Raw genomic sequence first — 17,839 nt, 5'->3', positions numbered from 1 at the left:
TCTAGAACTATGATCAATTGACCACCACCACTGAGTGTACTTTATAGCTTTGGTGTAGAGGGCTCTGTGTACTCGGCATTGACCTTAGAATCTTAAAACTTAGTTTGTGAAAATAGGGTTTTTTGTTCTGATTTTCTAGGTTTCAGTGCTCAGTGTATATTGGGGATCTTGGTAATAATATACCATTAGAATGTTTCACTCAATAGTTTTAGTTAAAACTATTAAAAGCTTAGGTCATTGCATTTATTATATATTTTCTTAATGGTGAATTTTATGTTTTCAGGTGTACTCTTTTAAAATAATTATATTGTTTGTAGGTCGTGTCTACATGACAAGGAAAACAATTATTAATAGGAAAAGAGTGAACTAATAAATGTGGGTGTGGGTGTTAGTTTCTCAATGTGGAAACTGGTTCTGCCTTGCAAAATATTTCATCAGAATGTCTGTTTCAAATAGGTGTGCTCAGTCCCATTGAAGGGAGCCTCATCAAAGCCTCATGACTGGGTGTCAGTGTGAGACACCTGGTCGGTTGTCACCATGCCTTACTTCAAGTTTTATCCTCCATGTAGACAGATAACTTGAAGGGCGAAAATATCTGGGGCCAGATAAAACAATACAGTTTGGGAACTCTGGCCTTGTGTAGACACGACCATACATAACAGAGTGAGATGAATTAGCCGAGAAAGGTTATCAGAAGCTTTTTGGAGCATATATACAATGACTAGTAAATTGAGGCAACAAAGGAGTGAATGAAAACAGATAATGAAAAAAAAAGACAAAATTTTAAGTATTTGGTACTATCATTTATTTACTAGTTTCCCAGATAAATGTTTCATTTCCCTTGATCAGAGCTGCTGAAAAGTAGGCGTCTCCCCTAGTTGGAGCAAGAATTCAGAGGGAGGAAAATAGGACTGGAGGAGGGGTATTTAGATCAGCAGAATTCTAGAGACCCTGCCTACCCCAGATGCAGATAACTAAAAGTGAATTTGTATGTATTTTCCCTTGTTGTGACAACGCCTCCCTTTTTAATTAGTCTTCACATATCCCCTGTCTGTTTATAATTTCCTCAGTTTGTCTTTCATTTTTCAGAGCAATTTCAGTGTATGTTCAATAGCTTCTCATTTAATTCAAAGGAAGTAAATTAGTTTAGAGTACTGCTTCAAGCCATCAGATCCTGAAAGCTCTTACTCCTTTCTCTGAGTAACTTCTTCCCTCTCTCAATCAAGTTGCTGAGTTATTCAGGTTGTATCTTACTTAAAACTTACATGCAACATAAATTCAGGGTACTGGAGCACAGACTTATTATGTAAAAATAGTTCTGTATCGTGGTATTTAACATTCTGCCCAAAGTGAGATTGCACAGCTTGCTTCCTTCCCAGTAAAATTTATTTGAGTGATTTGAACTCTGGGAATCAAACAGTTACACTGAAAACTACAAGATCTTTGTCCATTCCTTATAAAAGAGAACCGCCTAGAATCCTAGACATTGGATAAGCTTAACAGCTCTACCTAATGTTGGTTAAAGACCTTGCTTGGTATTGACCTTGGAGAGGCAGCTCTGAGTACTGCCATAGATTAAAGGTGCTCGTTTTCTCCTTTGGTTTGACTCAAGGCTCATGCTTCCACTACAGAACCCCACTTGACTGAGAGATAGTAAAACATGAACCCATATGTCTAAGACTGCTACTCTCCCATAGCTGCTGAAAGAGCACTAGACTGAAGTCATTTTAAACCTTAAGGAATCCTTCAAGTGCTAGCTTGAAATACTCAAAGTCCTTCTCAACTTTGGCACGGTGACAATGAAAAAAATTCTCTGAATGAAATAATCAGGGATCCATAACAAATATGATTGGTTGACAGCACGCCATCAGGAGTGTAATCGTCTTTCAGTTGACGAAATTCTGATCCTAAAAATCATTTCTTTGCAAATAATGCCCTCAGAATAGAATAACTGTCTCCTGTTAATGTTCAATAATATTCGGTTTTAAAAAGTGTACTAAGTTAACTTCTATAGATTTTTAAAAATTAATTAAAAGGGCCAAATGCTGTCAGTTATTGTATTTTCATGGTAGGTGGAAATTAGAGATTATACTGATGAAAACCATCTGATGACAAGATATGCAAAATGACTTAATTTTTAAATGAAGTTCTGTAGAAAAAAACTGAACCACTTGGAATAACTTCAGATGCACTTACTGAAGGGTAGCCACAGTGCAGATATCACTAGAATATTCTATAAATGTTTAGGTATATTAGATAAACAGCATTAATAATTCAAAGTGTAGTTCCTTTAGTTTCATTATGAAATTTCATCAGTTTAAAATGTAATTTTTAAGAAACAACAAAAGAGGATATTTGGATTCACATACAAAATGAGTAGTTTAACTAAATTAATAAATTCAATCATCCACTGGTCAGATTGAATGACTTTTTGACCACCTCTTTTTCTGAGTTGCCATAATTATGCCTATAAGACAGAAATAAAAGTGACTGATTTTCACTTTAACTTTGCAGGGCATTAGTTTTAAGGCAGAATTAGAAGCTAGTATTTGTCTTTCGTGTATGCTAATCTCACAATGTGAAAGAGACCGTGAGATTTGCAGCTGACAAAATTTAAGACCTCACTGTTTGAAATTTTGAATTAATAGATCACCACTGATAAACATTTGTCCAGAGTCACTACAATCATGATATTATAAGAGATAGGTTCTGTGCCTATGAGATAGCAACAGATGTAAAACAGAATGTTATCTTTGCTTTTTGTCTTTTCTGTAGTTTTGGATGGTACTCATTATGTTCATAACTAACACTGTTTACTGTATGCTTCTGTCTGATCAAGTGCATGTTTAAAAAAGAAAGTTACCGTTTGCCTGCATAAAGTTAAATGTTATAAATTTAAACATGTTCATGTAATAATCAGTTTGTTGAGCATGTGTTCACATCCTGTCACATGATTATTTCCTCTACTCAGAATGCTGCTTACAAACACAACACAGTTAACCTTGGCATGCTGCCCTATGGAGGTATTTCAGCAATGCATGCAGGCAGAAGCATGACTTTAAACTTGCAGACTAAGTCTAAATTTGATCTACAAGAACTACCTCTTCAGAAAGTAAGTATGGACTGCCCTACATGTGTCAGCATACCAAAGCCAATTAATGTTGTTTGTTCACGTAATGTGTTTAGGCTGTGTGTACAATCCTGCTTACAGACTCTCAGGAGTCCAAAAAGCATAAGGGCAAATAACGTAGAGCCCATACTCTTAGCTGCTAAACGAATATTGATAGCTAGACCGATTATCAGGTTCTTACTTAACAACTTTGCTTTTTGGATTGAGCAGGTACATGGCTTCTTGTGTTGCTTTAAGACTCATTTTTCTTATTATTCATTCTTTTTCTTTTATTCTTTGCTTTTCTTTCTTTCATGTATGTGTATATGTATATATACACATGTCGACATTTTTTTTTTTTTTTTTACTTTTTTGGAGACAGTCCTATACTCTCTTACTGATGCATTCTGAGAACAGAAATAGAAATTATGATTGGATTTTAGTTGGAAAAGTCCTAGAGCCCTAGGTTAGAATGACAATTAGGTCATTAGCACTTCTAAAAGCTTCTTTAGCCCATTTTTTTGCGGGAAAGATTACACAGAAGTAAAACATGGGAAACAAATTTGTGGCTTAACTAGCAAATTTTTACTCATCCTAGGTTAATGGGAAAGTAGCAAGTTGACATGGTTTTAAATGAAAATGTAGACTCATTTGAAAAGGCATATATGATAAGAGAAAATATTTCCATTGTCCAAGGAATTTCTGCTTGTTTTATTCAGGCAAAACAAAAAAATGTTCATTTTACCTGTTTAAATTGACTAATGCAATCTGTCTGAGTTGCATTTCAATGGAGACTAATGAGTCATTTTCACACAATATGCCATTATGACTATATTGTTAATGTAGTCATTAACCTAGTAAGTTTTTATAAAAAAAAAAAAAAAAGCAATGCCAAAGTAAGGATAATAGAATGATGGTAGCCTCTAAACCCTCTTCTCTTAATCAATTAATGAACATATGGAACAAACTACCCTCCCAGCGAAATGAATGTGATAAGACCTCAAACTCATGTTTTATTGTCAAATTGTCAAAACAGTCCCTAACTCTGGATACTTTGCTTCCTACTCTGAGGAGAGTAATAAAATCAATTAGACATTTCTATCCATAGCTTTTTTTTTTTTTTAATCACCCATGATCACTTAAAAAAAAAAACTGACTTAATTGAGAATTTCTGTAAGTTATTTTCTCTGTCTTCAGTCTTCTGTTGCAGAGCCAGTATTGTATGCAAAAGTCTCTCCAGGAAGAAAAATGCCTGATCTGTGTGTGGTCTGTGCTTATGTCAGTGACAGAACACTCACTCTGAGAAATTTCAAAGTGGTAACTTGACGTCACTGAACTCAGAATTGAGACTGGGTGTTGTTGGCTCCAGCACGCTACTATCAGTAAGACCCTTTTCACAGGAGCCTCTCCTTTAATGGAGCCTGTTCTTCATGTCCTCTTAGAGGCTCAGGGTTCATCCTCTGCCCTAAAGAAAACCAAAGTTCATAAGGGCCTTGAAACTCATTTGCACTAAGGAACAGACGAGCTATCACCAACTTAAACAGACAACTTTCCTGGAGGGCTTGTCAGTTAAATAGAAATCAAATCCTTAAGTTACAATGATCGAATTTCAGAATGCAAAGAGCAGATTAGAGAGGTCTTGGTATGAAAGAAGATATTGTTTGAACTCCTTGAAATTATTGTATGGACAGCCCCTAATTTTACTTAGTTTTTTGCCCTGTTTTCTTGTCAATCTATAGAATAATATACACATATTCAGTTCCTGAAAGGGCTTCCCTTGTGGCCCAGCTGGCAAAGAATCCGCCAGCAATGCGGGAGACATGAGTTTGATCCCTGGATTGGGAAGATCCCCTGGAGAAGAGGAATGCTACCCTCTCCAGTATTCTGGCCTGCAGAGTTCCACAGACTGTATAGTCTATGGGGTCACAAAGAGTCAGACGTGACTGAGCGACTTTCATTTCAGTGCCTGAAAAATGGTAATACACTTGAAGCACTATTTCTCATTGTGTACATTATTCTCCAAATGTAAATTAAGTACCTCTTTGCTGCTATATTAAATTTATGATGTTGTTTGGGGTACCCTATAGAATGGATTCATTAACTATTCTTGTTGTTCTGTTGCTCAGTTGTGTCTGACTCTTTGCAAACCCATGGACTACTGCACACCAGGCCTCCCTATCCTTCACCATCTCCCGGAGTTTGCTCAAACTCATGTCCATAGAATCAGTGATGCCATCCAACCATCTCATCCTCTGTCATCCCCTTCTCCTCCTGCCTTCAATCTTTCCCAGCATCAGGGTCTTTTCCAATGAATTGGCTCTTCATATCAGATGCTGAGGTATTGGAGCTTCAGTTTCAGCATCAGTCCCTCCAATCAATATTCAGAGTTGATTTCATTTAGGATAGAGTGGTTTGATCTCCTTGCAGTCCAAGAGGCTATCAAGAATCATCTCCAACACCTCAGTTCCAAAGCACCAATTCTTTAGCACTCAGCATTCTTTATGGTCCAACTCTCACATTCATACATGACTACTGGAAAAACAATAGCTTTGATTATACGGACTTTTGTCAGCAACACGATGTCTCTTCTTTTTAATATGCTGTCTATGTTCATCATAGCTTTTCCTCCAAGGAAAAAGCGTCTTTTACTTTCATGGCTGCAGCCACTGTCCTCAGCGATTTTGGAGCCCAAGAAAATAAAGTCTGTCAATGTTTCCATTGTTTCCCCATCTATTAGCCATGAAGTGATGGGACCAGATACCATGATCTCAGATTTTAGAATGTTGAGTTTTAAGCCAGCTTTTCACTCTCCTCTTTCACTTTCATCAAGAGACTCTTTAGTTCCTCTTTGCTTTCTGCCATTATAGTGGTGTCATCTGCATATTTGAGATTATTGATATTTCTTGCAGCAGTCTTGATTCTAACTTGTGCTTCATCCAGCCCAGCATTTCACTTGATGTACTCTGCATATAAGTTGAATAAGCCAGGTGACAATATACAGCCTTAATATACTCTTACCAATTTGGAACCAGTCCATTGTTCCTGTCCAGTTCTAACTATTGCTTCTTGACCTGCATACAGGTTTCTCAGGAGTCAGGTAAGGTGGTTTGGTATTCCCAACTCAAATTCCACAATTTATTGTAATCCATACAGTCAAAGGCTTTAGTGTAGTCATTGAAGCAGATGTTTTTCTGGAATTCCCTTGCTTTTTCTGTGTTTCAGTGGATGTTGGCAATATGATCTCTGGTTCCTCTGCCTTTTCTAAATCCAACTGGAACATCTGGAAGTTCTCAGTTCATGTACTGTTGAAGCCTATCTTGAAGGATTTTGAGCATTACTTAGCTGGCATGTGAAATGAGTACAACTGTGCAATTGAACATTCTTTGGTATTACCCTTCTTTGACCTTTTCCAGGCCTGTGGCCACTGCTCAGTTTTCCAAATTTACTGACATATTGAGTGCAGCACTTTTACATCATCATCTTTTAGGATTTGAAATAGCTCAGCTGGAATTCTATCAACTCCGCTAGCTTTGTTTGTAATAATACTTCCTAAGGCCCACTTGACTTCACACTCCAGGATGTCTGACTCTAGGTGAGTAATCACACCATCATGGTTATCCGAGTCATAGATACCTTTTTTGTACAGTTCTTCTGTGTATTCTTGCCACCTCTTCTTAATATCTCCTGCTTCTGTTAGGTCCATACCACTTCTGTCCTTTATTGTGCCCATCTTTGCATAAAATATTCCCTTGGTATCTCTAATTTTCTTGAAGAGATCTCTAGTCTTTCCCACTCTGCTGTAGCTCTAAGATTATCTATGGGTGGCACAGATCTTCCCTGGTGGCACAGTGATAAAGAATCCGCCTGCCAATGCAGGAGACGCGGATTTGATCTGTGGGTCAGGAAGATCCTGTGGAGAAGCAAATGGCAACCCACTCCAGTATTCCTGTCTGGGAAATTCCATGGACAGAGGAGCCTGGAGGGCTACAATCCATGGAGTCACAAAAGAAGTAGACACTACTTAAAAACTAAGCAGCAACAAGATGATCTGTAACAGAAATGTTGCAGAATTATAATACTTGGAGATATTGCAAACTTCCCAATTGGGCAAAGAGATGATCTAAAGGAATTCTCTTTGGGAACTGTATTAAATTGCAAACCAAGAATAAAAAAGTATGGAAAAGAAACTGAAAAATATATATATGTAGACACACACGCATATGTAGCACTGAATCACTTTGCTTACAGCTAAAACTAACGTAATGTCGTAAATCAACTATGGTGCCTGTGTTCTAAGTCACTTTAGTCATGTCCAACCTAGGACCCTGTGGATTATGGCCTGCCAGGCTTCTGTGTCCATGGGATTCTCCAGGCAAGAATACTAGAATGGGTTACCATGCCCGTGTCCAGGGGATCTTCCCAGCGCAGGGATCGAACCCACATCTCTTATGTCTTCTGCATTGGCAGGCAGGTTGTTTACCACCCGGGAAGCCCCAAATCAACTATACTTCAATATAAATAAATTACTATGCTGCCATCCAGCTTCACATCAAAAAAGAATATCAAGTATTGAAATACCCTATCTCAAAATGAATTATCACTAATACTTTATTATTTGGTGGCTCAGATGGTAAAGAACCGCTTGCAATGAGGGAGACCCAGGTTCGATCCCTAGGTTGGGAAGATTCCCTGGAGAAGGAAATGGCTACCGGTTCCAGTATTCTTACGTGGGAAATCCCATGGACAGCGTAGCTGGTGGGCTACAGTCCATGGGGTCACAGAGAGTCGGACACATCTGAGCAACTGACACTTTTCATTCATACCAAAAACAACAACAATAACAACAGGAGAAGAGAGAAGGCAAGGATGGAAAAGAAACAGGGTTACTACTGCATTGCCCCCAAACTATTATATGACCCAAATGATCACTTTAAGACCTATAAAATGTAGGTATTTAGGCATCTGGACAACTTTCCTCCCCTGTTACTATTGCAAAACATTATCAGGTGTTTGCATCGGATGCTTAATCAGTTTCAAAATTACTCCAGAATAAAAAAAAAAAAATTACTCCAGGGACTCCTTTCTTTCCAACCAGGTCTCCGCCCTTTTGCCTTTATGCTCAGATACATCTCTCCCACAGAACTTCTTGATTATAAAATGTGTTTGGTTTTCCTGGGAAACTTTAGGGTTAACCTTTCTTAAGGTACAATCTCTCAGAGTCTCCCTTCTGGCTCCACTGACCCATTGATAATCAGTCCTATGACTGAAGCTCAATTTCCTGGAACTCTTCTCACCAGGAAAGGAGATAGGCAAAAATTATTTTCCTTTGATTTACAAATATACAAAAACCTATATGACACTTTCACCTTATCATTTAGGATAATAAATATTAGCATCAGCTATTTAAATATCATGAGAGCCTCTACATGATGGTTAGCCATGAGAATTGCACTAAAATATAGAGTAAGATCAAAATATAAACATTTTCAATAGGTAAATTAACAAAACTGTTCATTCTCCCTTGAAAATACTGGAGCTGTCTTTTTATTCATAAAATTCCTGAATGATAACACCGCCTCTCTATTTATGTGCTATGGTAAATGACGCTGAGTTGTCCTAGAAAGAATGAATGAAGTGTCCTAAGGGACTGAAACGAATGCTTTCATGTATTGCCAATTAAGCACTGGATAGGGAATTGCAGCATCCATTTTTTATAGATGGTGCCTTTGCCAGGGAATATTCAGAAGCTGAAATCCAGGCCTGTTCCCCACTCTCTGCTGGCAAGACTTAACTTCTTGTAATTAGGAGAAAGGAGAATCCTTTTGTATTTTTTCTGTTACACTGAAACTGTCTTTTTGCAAGTTATGTACCCAGAAAGAGCACCTCTGTGTGGTTGCTACCTCTCCACTCCCTCATGGTAATTGACAAAAAGCCGCTATTTGTATTAATACTACCTGAAGTCCTGAACCAGCAGTTTATTTGTTTTTTTTTTTTTTTTTGGTTTGCTGTTTTGTTTTTTTTTAAGGCTACCAAAATGTTTCTAATTCTTTTTTTTCCAAATTTCCTTTAAGCTAACTTGTAATAAACTAGTTAGAGTATATAACTGTTTTTTGATGAAGATTAAAGAACTCTGCACTTGATAAAGCATTTAAACAATGAATATTTATGTGAATAAAAAGAAAAGTCTCTCCCAGATTTTGATACATGTTTTGAATATTTCTATTTTTTTATGTTTCTTATATTCCAAGTCTAGTATTATACATTTTTCATGGATTACAAGCTAAATATAGACTTTCTGTACTGTAAATAGTACATTACAGTTTCTATGGTAACTTTATAGAATCTCTTGATATTAACTGAATGTGAATAAAAACCACAAAAATTGGTTTGATAAATTTAATATCTTTTTTAATATTTTCATTTTTTGATGCTTATTCTAATTTCCTAAAAAATTTAATAGTACTTATTACCAGAACATGTAAGACATACACATGCGCTATTGAATTATAAATTATTAGTATTGTGTCTTTATTTATTGATTCATTTAATCATTCATTTATTCATTTCTCATTTATAACTGCCTCTCCAAAAAGCATTTAAGGTAGCTTCCTATGACTTTATTGATGGTTCAGTGTGCTTCTTTGGATGTGCTCTGTTGTAAATGAGCTTAGCTAATATCTTGAAATTTTATGTTATCAAAAGAAATATAATATTGTAAAATGTCAGTTCAAACTGTCATTTTTATTATCCACATTAATGGTGGGAAAAATAGATATCTTGACAGGAGAAGAGTAAAGACTAGGATTTATTGAAAATCTACTATGTACCTAGTACCATGAGATACTTTAAATGTATTTTTTCACACAGCCCTCACCAAAAGCCCCAAATGGAAGTATTACCACCATTGTATAGAATAGGAAACACAAAAGAATACACAAATAGAGTGTATTAACTAATCCAAAATATATCACAGCCCAAATCATCCCCTACGGGCTACAGAAACAGTACTTTCTTATTTAGCTGAGTTTAATAAATGCTAATAGTTACCTTCCACTCTTCAACATAGGCTTGCATTTCCTCAGCACTCAGTATCACCAAGAAATATGTTTGGTAGCAATAAAAACCAAAGGTTGTGAACCTAAGAAAACTGCAGGTTAATCATCCATGCTACTGCTGCTCCAGAGATATGCAAGCCTCGGAAAGAAATCACTTGCCTTTTCCAACACCCTATCTGCAGGTGTCTGGCTGCCAGTATAAATAGTGTGGTCTCTTCTGCACTGGAGAAACTGATCATTTTTTCTTGTTCTTTTTTTTAACTTCTACCACCATAATATTATTCCATAGTTCCTACTACTTATTGGCTATTGAAGCAGACACTAATATAAATTATAATTTCAGGGGAAGAGAAGTTGAAATTATGGGAGCATGTATTAAATAATATTTTAATATAATTTTGCCTGGAAGAAGATGACCTCACTGTTTTATTAGTTGATACTCATTCTACTATCATTGAATTAGGCAATGTTTGCACGTAAACTCTTTAAATTTCTAATGTCCTTTCTTATAGATATATGCAGATTACTCGGGATCAGATAGTTCCAGTACCCAACATGTATTCATTCACCCGAGTTCCAACGGTTATTTATTTAATTCCAGTTCTGTTTTGTTTGCTGAAAGCAAAGCAAGATTTATGTAGAACCTTGGGTTAATTTATGCCTATAGTTTCTCTTGATTTTGCTGCATCTATTATTGGCTACTTATCACTCACGAAGGACTCACTTATCTTTCTAATTATGAAAAAAATCCTTCAGTCTGTAAATCCACATAATTCCTCATAGACAGTGACGAAAACTACCAAAATAATCTTGTACTCATACAGATGCTTCCTGACCGTTATAATGAAACAATAGCTTAAAGATCATCTAGATATTACATTACCATCTTCAGATTGAGATCTGTGAAATCATAATGATGTAGATTCAAGCTTGATGTATATTTGTCTTTATGACCTACTATGTTTCAGAAAAAGAATAATATAACAATAATTTCACTGAAAATACTTTGGGGAAAGTTGTTTTCCACCCATTTTTTAACTGTGTGCCTTTGTGAACTATGTGCCAATTACTAAACAAAATAATCCTTGAGTTCTTAAGTAATATATCCCAAGACCTTTGCAAAGTGCCAAATTCTAATACTACCCTGATAGAATTCTTCCAGCTAATTGCCATAAGTTAATTTCCCAAGCTTGCAATGCCCCCATCAATTAACAGTCAAGAGCAAACCTTCTGTAACAGCTAAGCCCATTTACTCATATATGTGAATCCTGTACATACACATATACTCACATAGAGGCATACATATGCACACATGCATGCATACACTCATATACATGCTTGTACATACACAGATATATAGGCATACAAAGACACATATATTCATGCACATTTAGGTCTCAGCAAAATCAGAAATTACTTCTTCCAATGGAGGCTTGTGATCATTCGCAGCAGTCAAAATCACAAATATTAAATCTGCAAATGTTTGCAGTCGTTTTTCAGACTAGTGTCTGTTCAGCAGAACTTCTTCTAACATTACTGAATTTCTTAACAAGTGTAATTTCTGACTTTTAAGTAAATCACACTGACCATTTTCTCTTTTATTTTGAAATATTAAGGATCTGCAGAATTTAGAAGCTGAAGAAATGCTATATTGTGATGATTTTCCACATATTTTATGTTTAATTGGTTATGTGTGGTGAGGAAAAGACTAATTCTTAATTTTTTTAAGTATCTAAAAAAATAACTTGAATGTGATACTAAAAATAACTGAATAAAAATTGAACTCAATTGATTTTGTTCTTTGAAATAATAAATGAAAGCTTCATTATTCTTTTTACACTTTTTGGTTGCTCCTTTTAATGTTTCATAAAATTTTAACAACTAAATAACTGCATTTTTGGACAGTTCAGGAGCACTTTTTTGAAAGTATTTTTTTGGTAAATAGCTATACTCATTCCTTTTGAGAAAGAATGTGAACCCACTACTACATAATTCTCTTTTGGGTTCCTCCCTCCCAAACATAAATAAATGTTTTCACAGTATTTCCACGTTTGAAAACTGACTCCTCCGGTGTCTCACTTAAGAGAAACAAAGAAGCCAGAGCATTCTGGAAATGAATAAAGGAAATTGCTTTCAGGAAATTCCTTTACTCTTGTTGTCTAGTCAAAGTATTTTTTTTTCATGTGTCTGTGTATTTATGTTCTCTTTGGCCCCTGTAACATACAGAAATTGGTGTAGTTGTTAGTTCTAATTTTAAAAAGAGAAAGATTAATTGGTAAATGAATGAAGAATCTATATCATCATGATCTTAGGATTTTGACTAAGGGCTTTCACCTTTTTTAACATTAAAAAGAATCTTGCAATTTCAGTTGTTCTCTGTGACTAAGAGTCATGTCAGGGCAGCTGGCAGAAGTTTAGTGGAGGAAATAGTGATAAAGACGGGAATGCAATGGAGGCAAAAAGGATTATTTGTGCTTAATTCTGGACACCTTGCAAAACTCTGTGTTCCACAGACCGAGCTAGTTGAACATATTTATAATCCCACTTTACTGGCAGAGAAATCAAACCAGCAGCTACATGCATCCTAAAAATTCAAAAAGAAAACTGTTCAGTGGTGCCCACTCTGCATAGTTGTATTTTAACTGCTTAATTCTAAGAATTTTATTTGTCATAATAATAGCTAGAAAAATTATGTGTGGGCATGTACAAACATTAATCTCTAAAAGATAAAGATTAGAAAATTAATGCTTGAAATCAGGCAGATGGTCACTGAAGAGCTGTCTGGTTATTTTCAAGTAATATATACTTTATATATGTTAAAGTGAAGTCATTCAGTCATGTCCAACTCCTTGTGACCCCATGGACTGTAGCCTACCAAGCACCTCCATCCATGGGGTTTTCCAGGCAAGAATACTGGAGTGGGTTGCCATTTCCTTCTCCAGGGGATCTTCCCAACCCAGGGATTAAACATGGGTCTCCCGCATTGTAGGGTGATGCTTTAATGTCTGAGCCACCAGGGAAGTCCTCTTAAATATGCTAACCTATATCTTATTTTCAAGCAAACACAGGTAAATTCATTCCTAACTAACCCAGGAGCCTCAATTCAATACGTTTTTTCTCTTTTTTCATAATTTCTGATACTCATGAAAAAGGAATTCACACAGTCAAAATATAAGAAAACTGAATTATTTCCTTACTTTCACTATACCCACTAGACCCCAGAAAAATTTCACCTGATTTTAATTAATTTTGTCATAGTAAATATTATTTTTAACAGTTCCAAGCAAGGCTTTTTAAAAATGCATGTAATCAAAATGTAGATAGAATCATTGTATAGTTGTTTTGTAAAGGAGAACAGTTAGGACCACTCAATATAACTGGATGAAGCCTGACAAGCAGTGCACCTGCACCATATTACGAAGAGAATGGCCCAGTTCTCTCATTCCAGGGTTGGAGGACAATTCTTCACACAAAGAACTGCAGACTTTTTCTATCTGTAGGGATCCTCTAACCAGACTTTCTCTATCTGTAGGGATCCTCCAAAATATGTGGGGTAAATGACATAAGAAACACTGATTATAATATCATAAGAATTCCCCAGAAAATCAGGCAGTACTTGTATATCCTATAGGCTAGAGGAAAAAAAGTCTATGCAAAAAGTTAATCTGCTTTGACAGGAAAAATATCCCACTACTTTAGCCCTCCATAGGAAGCTGTCTTTCTCTTGGTGTATGATTACCTTCTGTTACTTAGACCAGATTACAAATGCCTCCCAAAATATCTATAGTAATAATAACAGAGACAGGAGTATTGTTATTTGTTAAAAAATAATAAGCAGTAAACCAGTCAAAAATAAAATATATATGAAGAGTTTAATCTTTACTATATAAATGATCTACACAAATAAATCTGGAATCAAAACAATTATGATTTATTTAAACCAAAATTCTAACAGCTCAAAACTTTTTATGTGTTAGTTTTTCCTCTAAGTGATCTATAGATAATGTCATAGTACCATGAATCTCACACTATGCTAATGTTAACATCATTGTAGATTAGTGTAAGACACATTCTCCCAGAATCACTACAGCCTTATAAAATTTGTTTTAGATTATGGTTTGGAATATTAGAAGTTACATACTATGTGTTATATGGTTTCAGTTTATATTCTAAATGCTAAGATCCTACTAAAGAAGTAAGTTAAGCAACTTTTAAATGTGGTTTGTAACAATTGGTTAATTTTATTCTGATTATTTTTATTCCAGTACTGCAAATTTAAACTTCTCTTTAAAATTCAGTAAATAACTCTAAGACGGTTATTTTAATTGAATTTCTCATTGCTTCCAAAAAGCTGTTAATTTACAATTCTTACCAAGTAAATAGTGGATAAAAGTACCTCCAGTTTAGGATATATGTTTTTCTGCAATTAAAAAAAAAGTAATTTTACCATAATCATTAGGGACTCTTTTCAGAAAACTATGATAAACTTCTATTACATCACTAAAGAATGCCATACCATTTTTGCAATAGACCCCGTCCCAGCAAAGCAACATTTTAGACAATGGACAAGAAGATGTATCTCCTAGTGGCCAGTGGAATCCTTATCCTCTTGGGAGGCGGGATGTACCTCCGGACACCATTACTAAAAAGGTAACCAATTTCAAATTAATGACACAAACCATGAACCTTGCATATCCATTGTAATATGTAATCCATATCTTGTGTCTTAACATCATTTCTAACTTTGTGATAAATTTAGGCTAAATACTATCCCACAATAGGGGGCTAACTGTAAGTGTGTTGAAAAAAATGAAAAGTGAATATTGCCAAGTGTTCAGAGCTGGTAATGAACTTTTATAAACAATATCCTGCCACCTCTTTGAAAATTTATCACCTCTTATTAATGCCTGACACCCACCTTTGAAGTACTAGTACAGGAAATTGTGCAGTGCATACTTTCTGAACTCTGATTCAGCAGCATAGTGTAACCAATTTGTATAAAATGAAATTTGCCACTAAATGATTGATTCACCTCCTGTAAAATCATAGCAACTCATTCATCCTGTCATTCATTCATTAAACACTTAATGAGCAACTGTATGTATGAAGCAGCACTTCTATGTGTTGAGGTCTCGCTGGATGTTAGGGGACAGAAATGAATAAGATGTAGTATGGTGTCTTACCTCTAGAACCTGTTAGTCTGGTGAGATAGGCTGAGTGATAAGTAGGTGATTATAATACTTCATGTTAAATCACCATAAAAGGAGTAAAAAGAACGCTCTAACCGAAAAGATAACTGCAACATATATGAAGGACAAGAGACTAATATTCCAGAATATATTTTTTAAAACTCCTACAAAAAATATGAAAAGATGGAAAACACAATACCAAAAGTATGGTAAAAATAAAAGCAACTGGGAGAGTAAATTAATATTAAAACTGAACTTTTTATCAATCAGGAAAAAGCCAAAAGATGTTATTTTAAACTTACTAGACTATCAAAAATTAAGAAGTATGAAAATATAAGTTGTTTCCAAGTATAAGAGTAGTGGGTGCTCCTTTATACTTCTTGAAAGAGCATAAAGCACAATCACGTTGACAATAAATTATCTTATAAAAGCTGAATATGAATGTATCCAACTTTCCAACAATTGCCCTCCTAAGATATCCTCTTGTGTATGTCATTCAAGATACTTGTAAAGCTTACAATGGTAGAAAACTGGATAAACCTAACTGTCTATTACAAGGAATGTGAGAAAGTAAATTCTGTTATTTACACAAAGGAATATTTTGCAGCAATGAACACTTGTTAGCTACAATTAGGAAAACATGTATAAACTTTAGAAGCATAGTTTGAGTGAGAAACAAGTTTCAGGTGGTGGCACACATCAAAAGCAAAAAATAGAGAAAATGCAACTGAATCAATTAAAAGGAGTTACATATTTATAAGTCTCAAAAACAAGTAAAACTAAAATATATTATTTAGGCATAAGTATATGAGTGAGAAAACTTTTTATAAGGGAATGGTTAGCATAAAATTTAGGATTATGGTTGTCTCTAAAGAGATAGGATCTAGGGATAGGATGATCAGGGAGGAAGCTGATAGTAGTATTCTGTTTCTTCAGCTGAATTGTGGTTCTTACACTCTAGTTCTTAAGCTTATGAATGTTCATTTTGTAATTGTGCTTCATAACATATACTCTACACAATCACATACTTTCTTTGTAACTTAAGTGATTTTTTTCCCTTGATGAATGCTTCAGTGCTTTTTAAAAAATATACATTAAATGTCAAATTATTTTACCCAAAATAATTGTTAATATCCTGGTTTGCAGGTGTTATACATGTTATTAATCTGCCTATTGAGCAATATCCAGCACTGCAGATAAATACAGTCCTGTGAGGATGGAATACAGGGCTGGGAGAGCACCTGGAAAGGACACCTCTATTTAGTAAAGAAATTGAAGAAAGTTAAGACAGAAGGATGGTGTGAAAATAAGGCCAGGAGTATAAGCATAAACCAGACTATGTTGAGCTTTATCCTGAAAGAAATGGGAAGAAGTGTTGGGGAGAGCCATCATTAAATTTTTATCTGAAGAGCACTTTGACAGGTTTTCTGAGAAAGAATTGGAAAGGAGAAAGATTTGAGGCCATGGAACAAGTTACAAAGCTTCTCTTGTAATCCAAGGGAGAGTGGATGGAAGCAATGAGTGGTAGAGAGAAAATGCAAAGATTTAGTATATTCTTAAAAGACAGAGTCAACATGATCTTGTGATTGTACATAGGGCATAAAAGACAGATAATAGTTCTAAGATTGATAGCCAATATCTAATTTGTATGAGTCATGATGTGCTATTCACCAAGGTGGGATGACAAAAAGAGTAACAACTGGAAGTGGAATAGAGGAAGGCAGTTTACGGTTTAATATGTTGATTTAAGACTTCCCTGGAAGGCCAATGCTTAAGACACCATGCTTCCAAAGCAGGAGGCAGGAGTCCATTCCCTGCTCAGGGAACTAAGAGTCCACATACTATGCTGTGCAACAAAAAAAAAGTTAAAATGTTGATTTGAGGTATCTTCTAGAAAATCTGAGTGGAAATTTTTAGTGGATATTTAGACATATTTTTCAGGAGAGAAATCTTAGTTGATGATACAAATTTAGCAAGCATTAAAACATAAGTCATAACTGAGTCATGAATAAGATAGAAGATACAGAGCTCCATGGAACACGAACTTATGACATGTTCTTAGAATTCCAGAGAAGAAATGGCTAAAGATTTTATCAATAAGGTTTTTTCTACCACAAGCTATAGAAAATTTTAGTATCGAACATTAAAGAAATATTTAGCTAACATAAGTAGACAAAATCTAGTCTGAGCCTCAGACTAATCTTCAGTTAGATAACTGGAAAAGACCCTGATGTTGGGAAAGATTAAAGGCAAAAAGAAAAAAGGGCAGCAAAGGATGAGATCATTAGATAGCATCACCAATTCAATGGACATGAACTTGAGCAAACTCGAGGAGGTAGTAGAGGACAGAGGAGCCTGGCATGCTGCAGGCCATGGGGTCGCCAACAGTTGGACTTGACAAGTGAACAACAAAGATAATTTTAAATGCTTGGGGTTTTTCCCCTCTCCACTCTTCCATTCATATTGTTGGCTCTATCCTAAAACTG

General features: G+C 35.4%; 1 protein-coding gene across 2 annotated transcripts in view; it reads left to right on the top strand.

Annotated features, from left to right (window-relative positions):
* The window catches only part of LRRC7 (leucine rich repeat containing 7), a 575,718-nt gene that overhangs the window by 483,295 nt on the left and 74,584 nt on the right, over window positions 1–17,839 (top strand). For both annotated transcript variants that reach the window (XM_043877735.1, XM_043877734.1), the window contains 2 exons: window positions 2,972–3,112; window positions 14,695–14,814. In XM_043877735.1, coding sequence (XP_043733670.1) covers window positions 2,972–3,112; window positions 14,695–14,814 — 261 coding nt within the window. The remainder of the gene's footprint in view (window positions 1–2,971; window positions 3,113–14,694; window positions 14,815–17,839) is intronic.

The sequence above is a fragment of the Cervus elaphus genome, chromosome 20 (genome assembly GCF_910594005.1).
Source record: "Cervus elaphus chromosome 20, mCerEla1.1, whole genome shotgun sequence".
Lineage (NCBI taxonomy): Eukaryota > Metazoa > Chordata > Mammalia > Artiodactyla > Cervidae > Cervus > Cervus elaphus.
The sequence above is the reverse complement of the archived record's forward strand: the minus strand, read 5'-3'. Positions and strand labels throughout refer to the sequence as shown.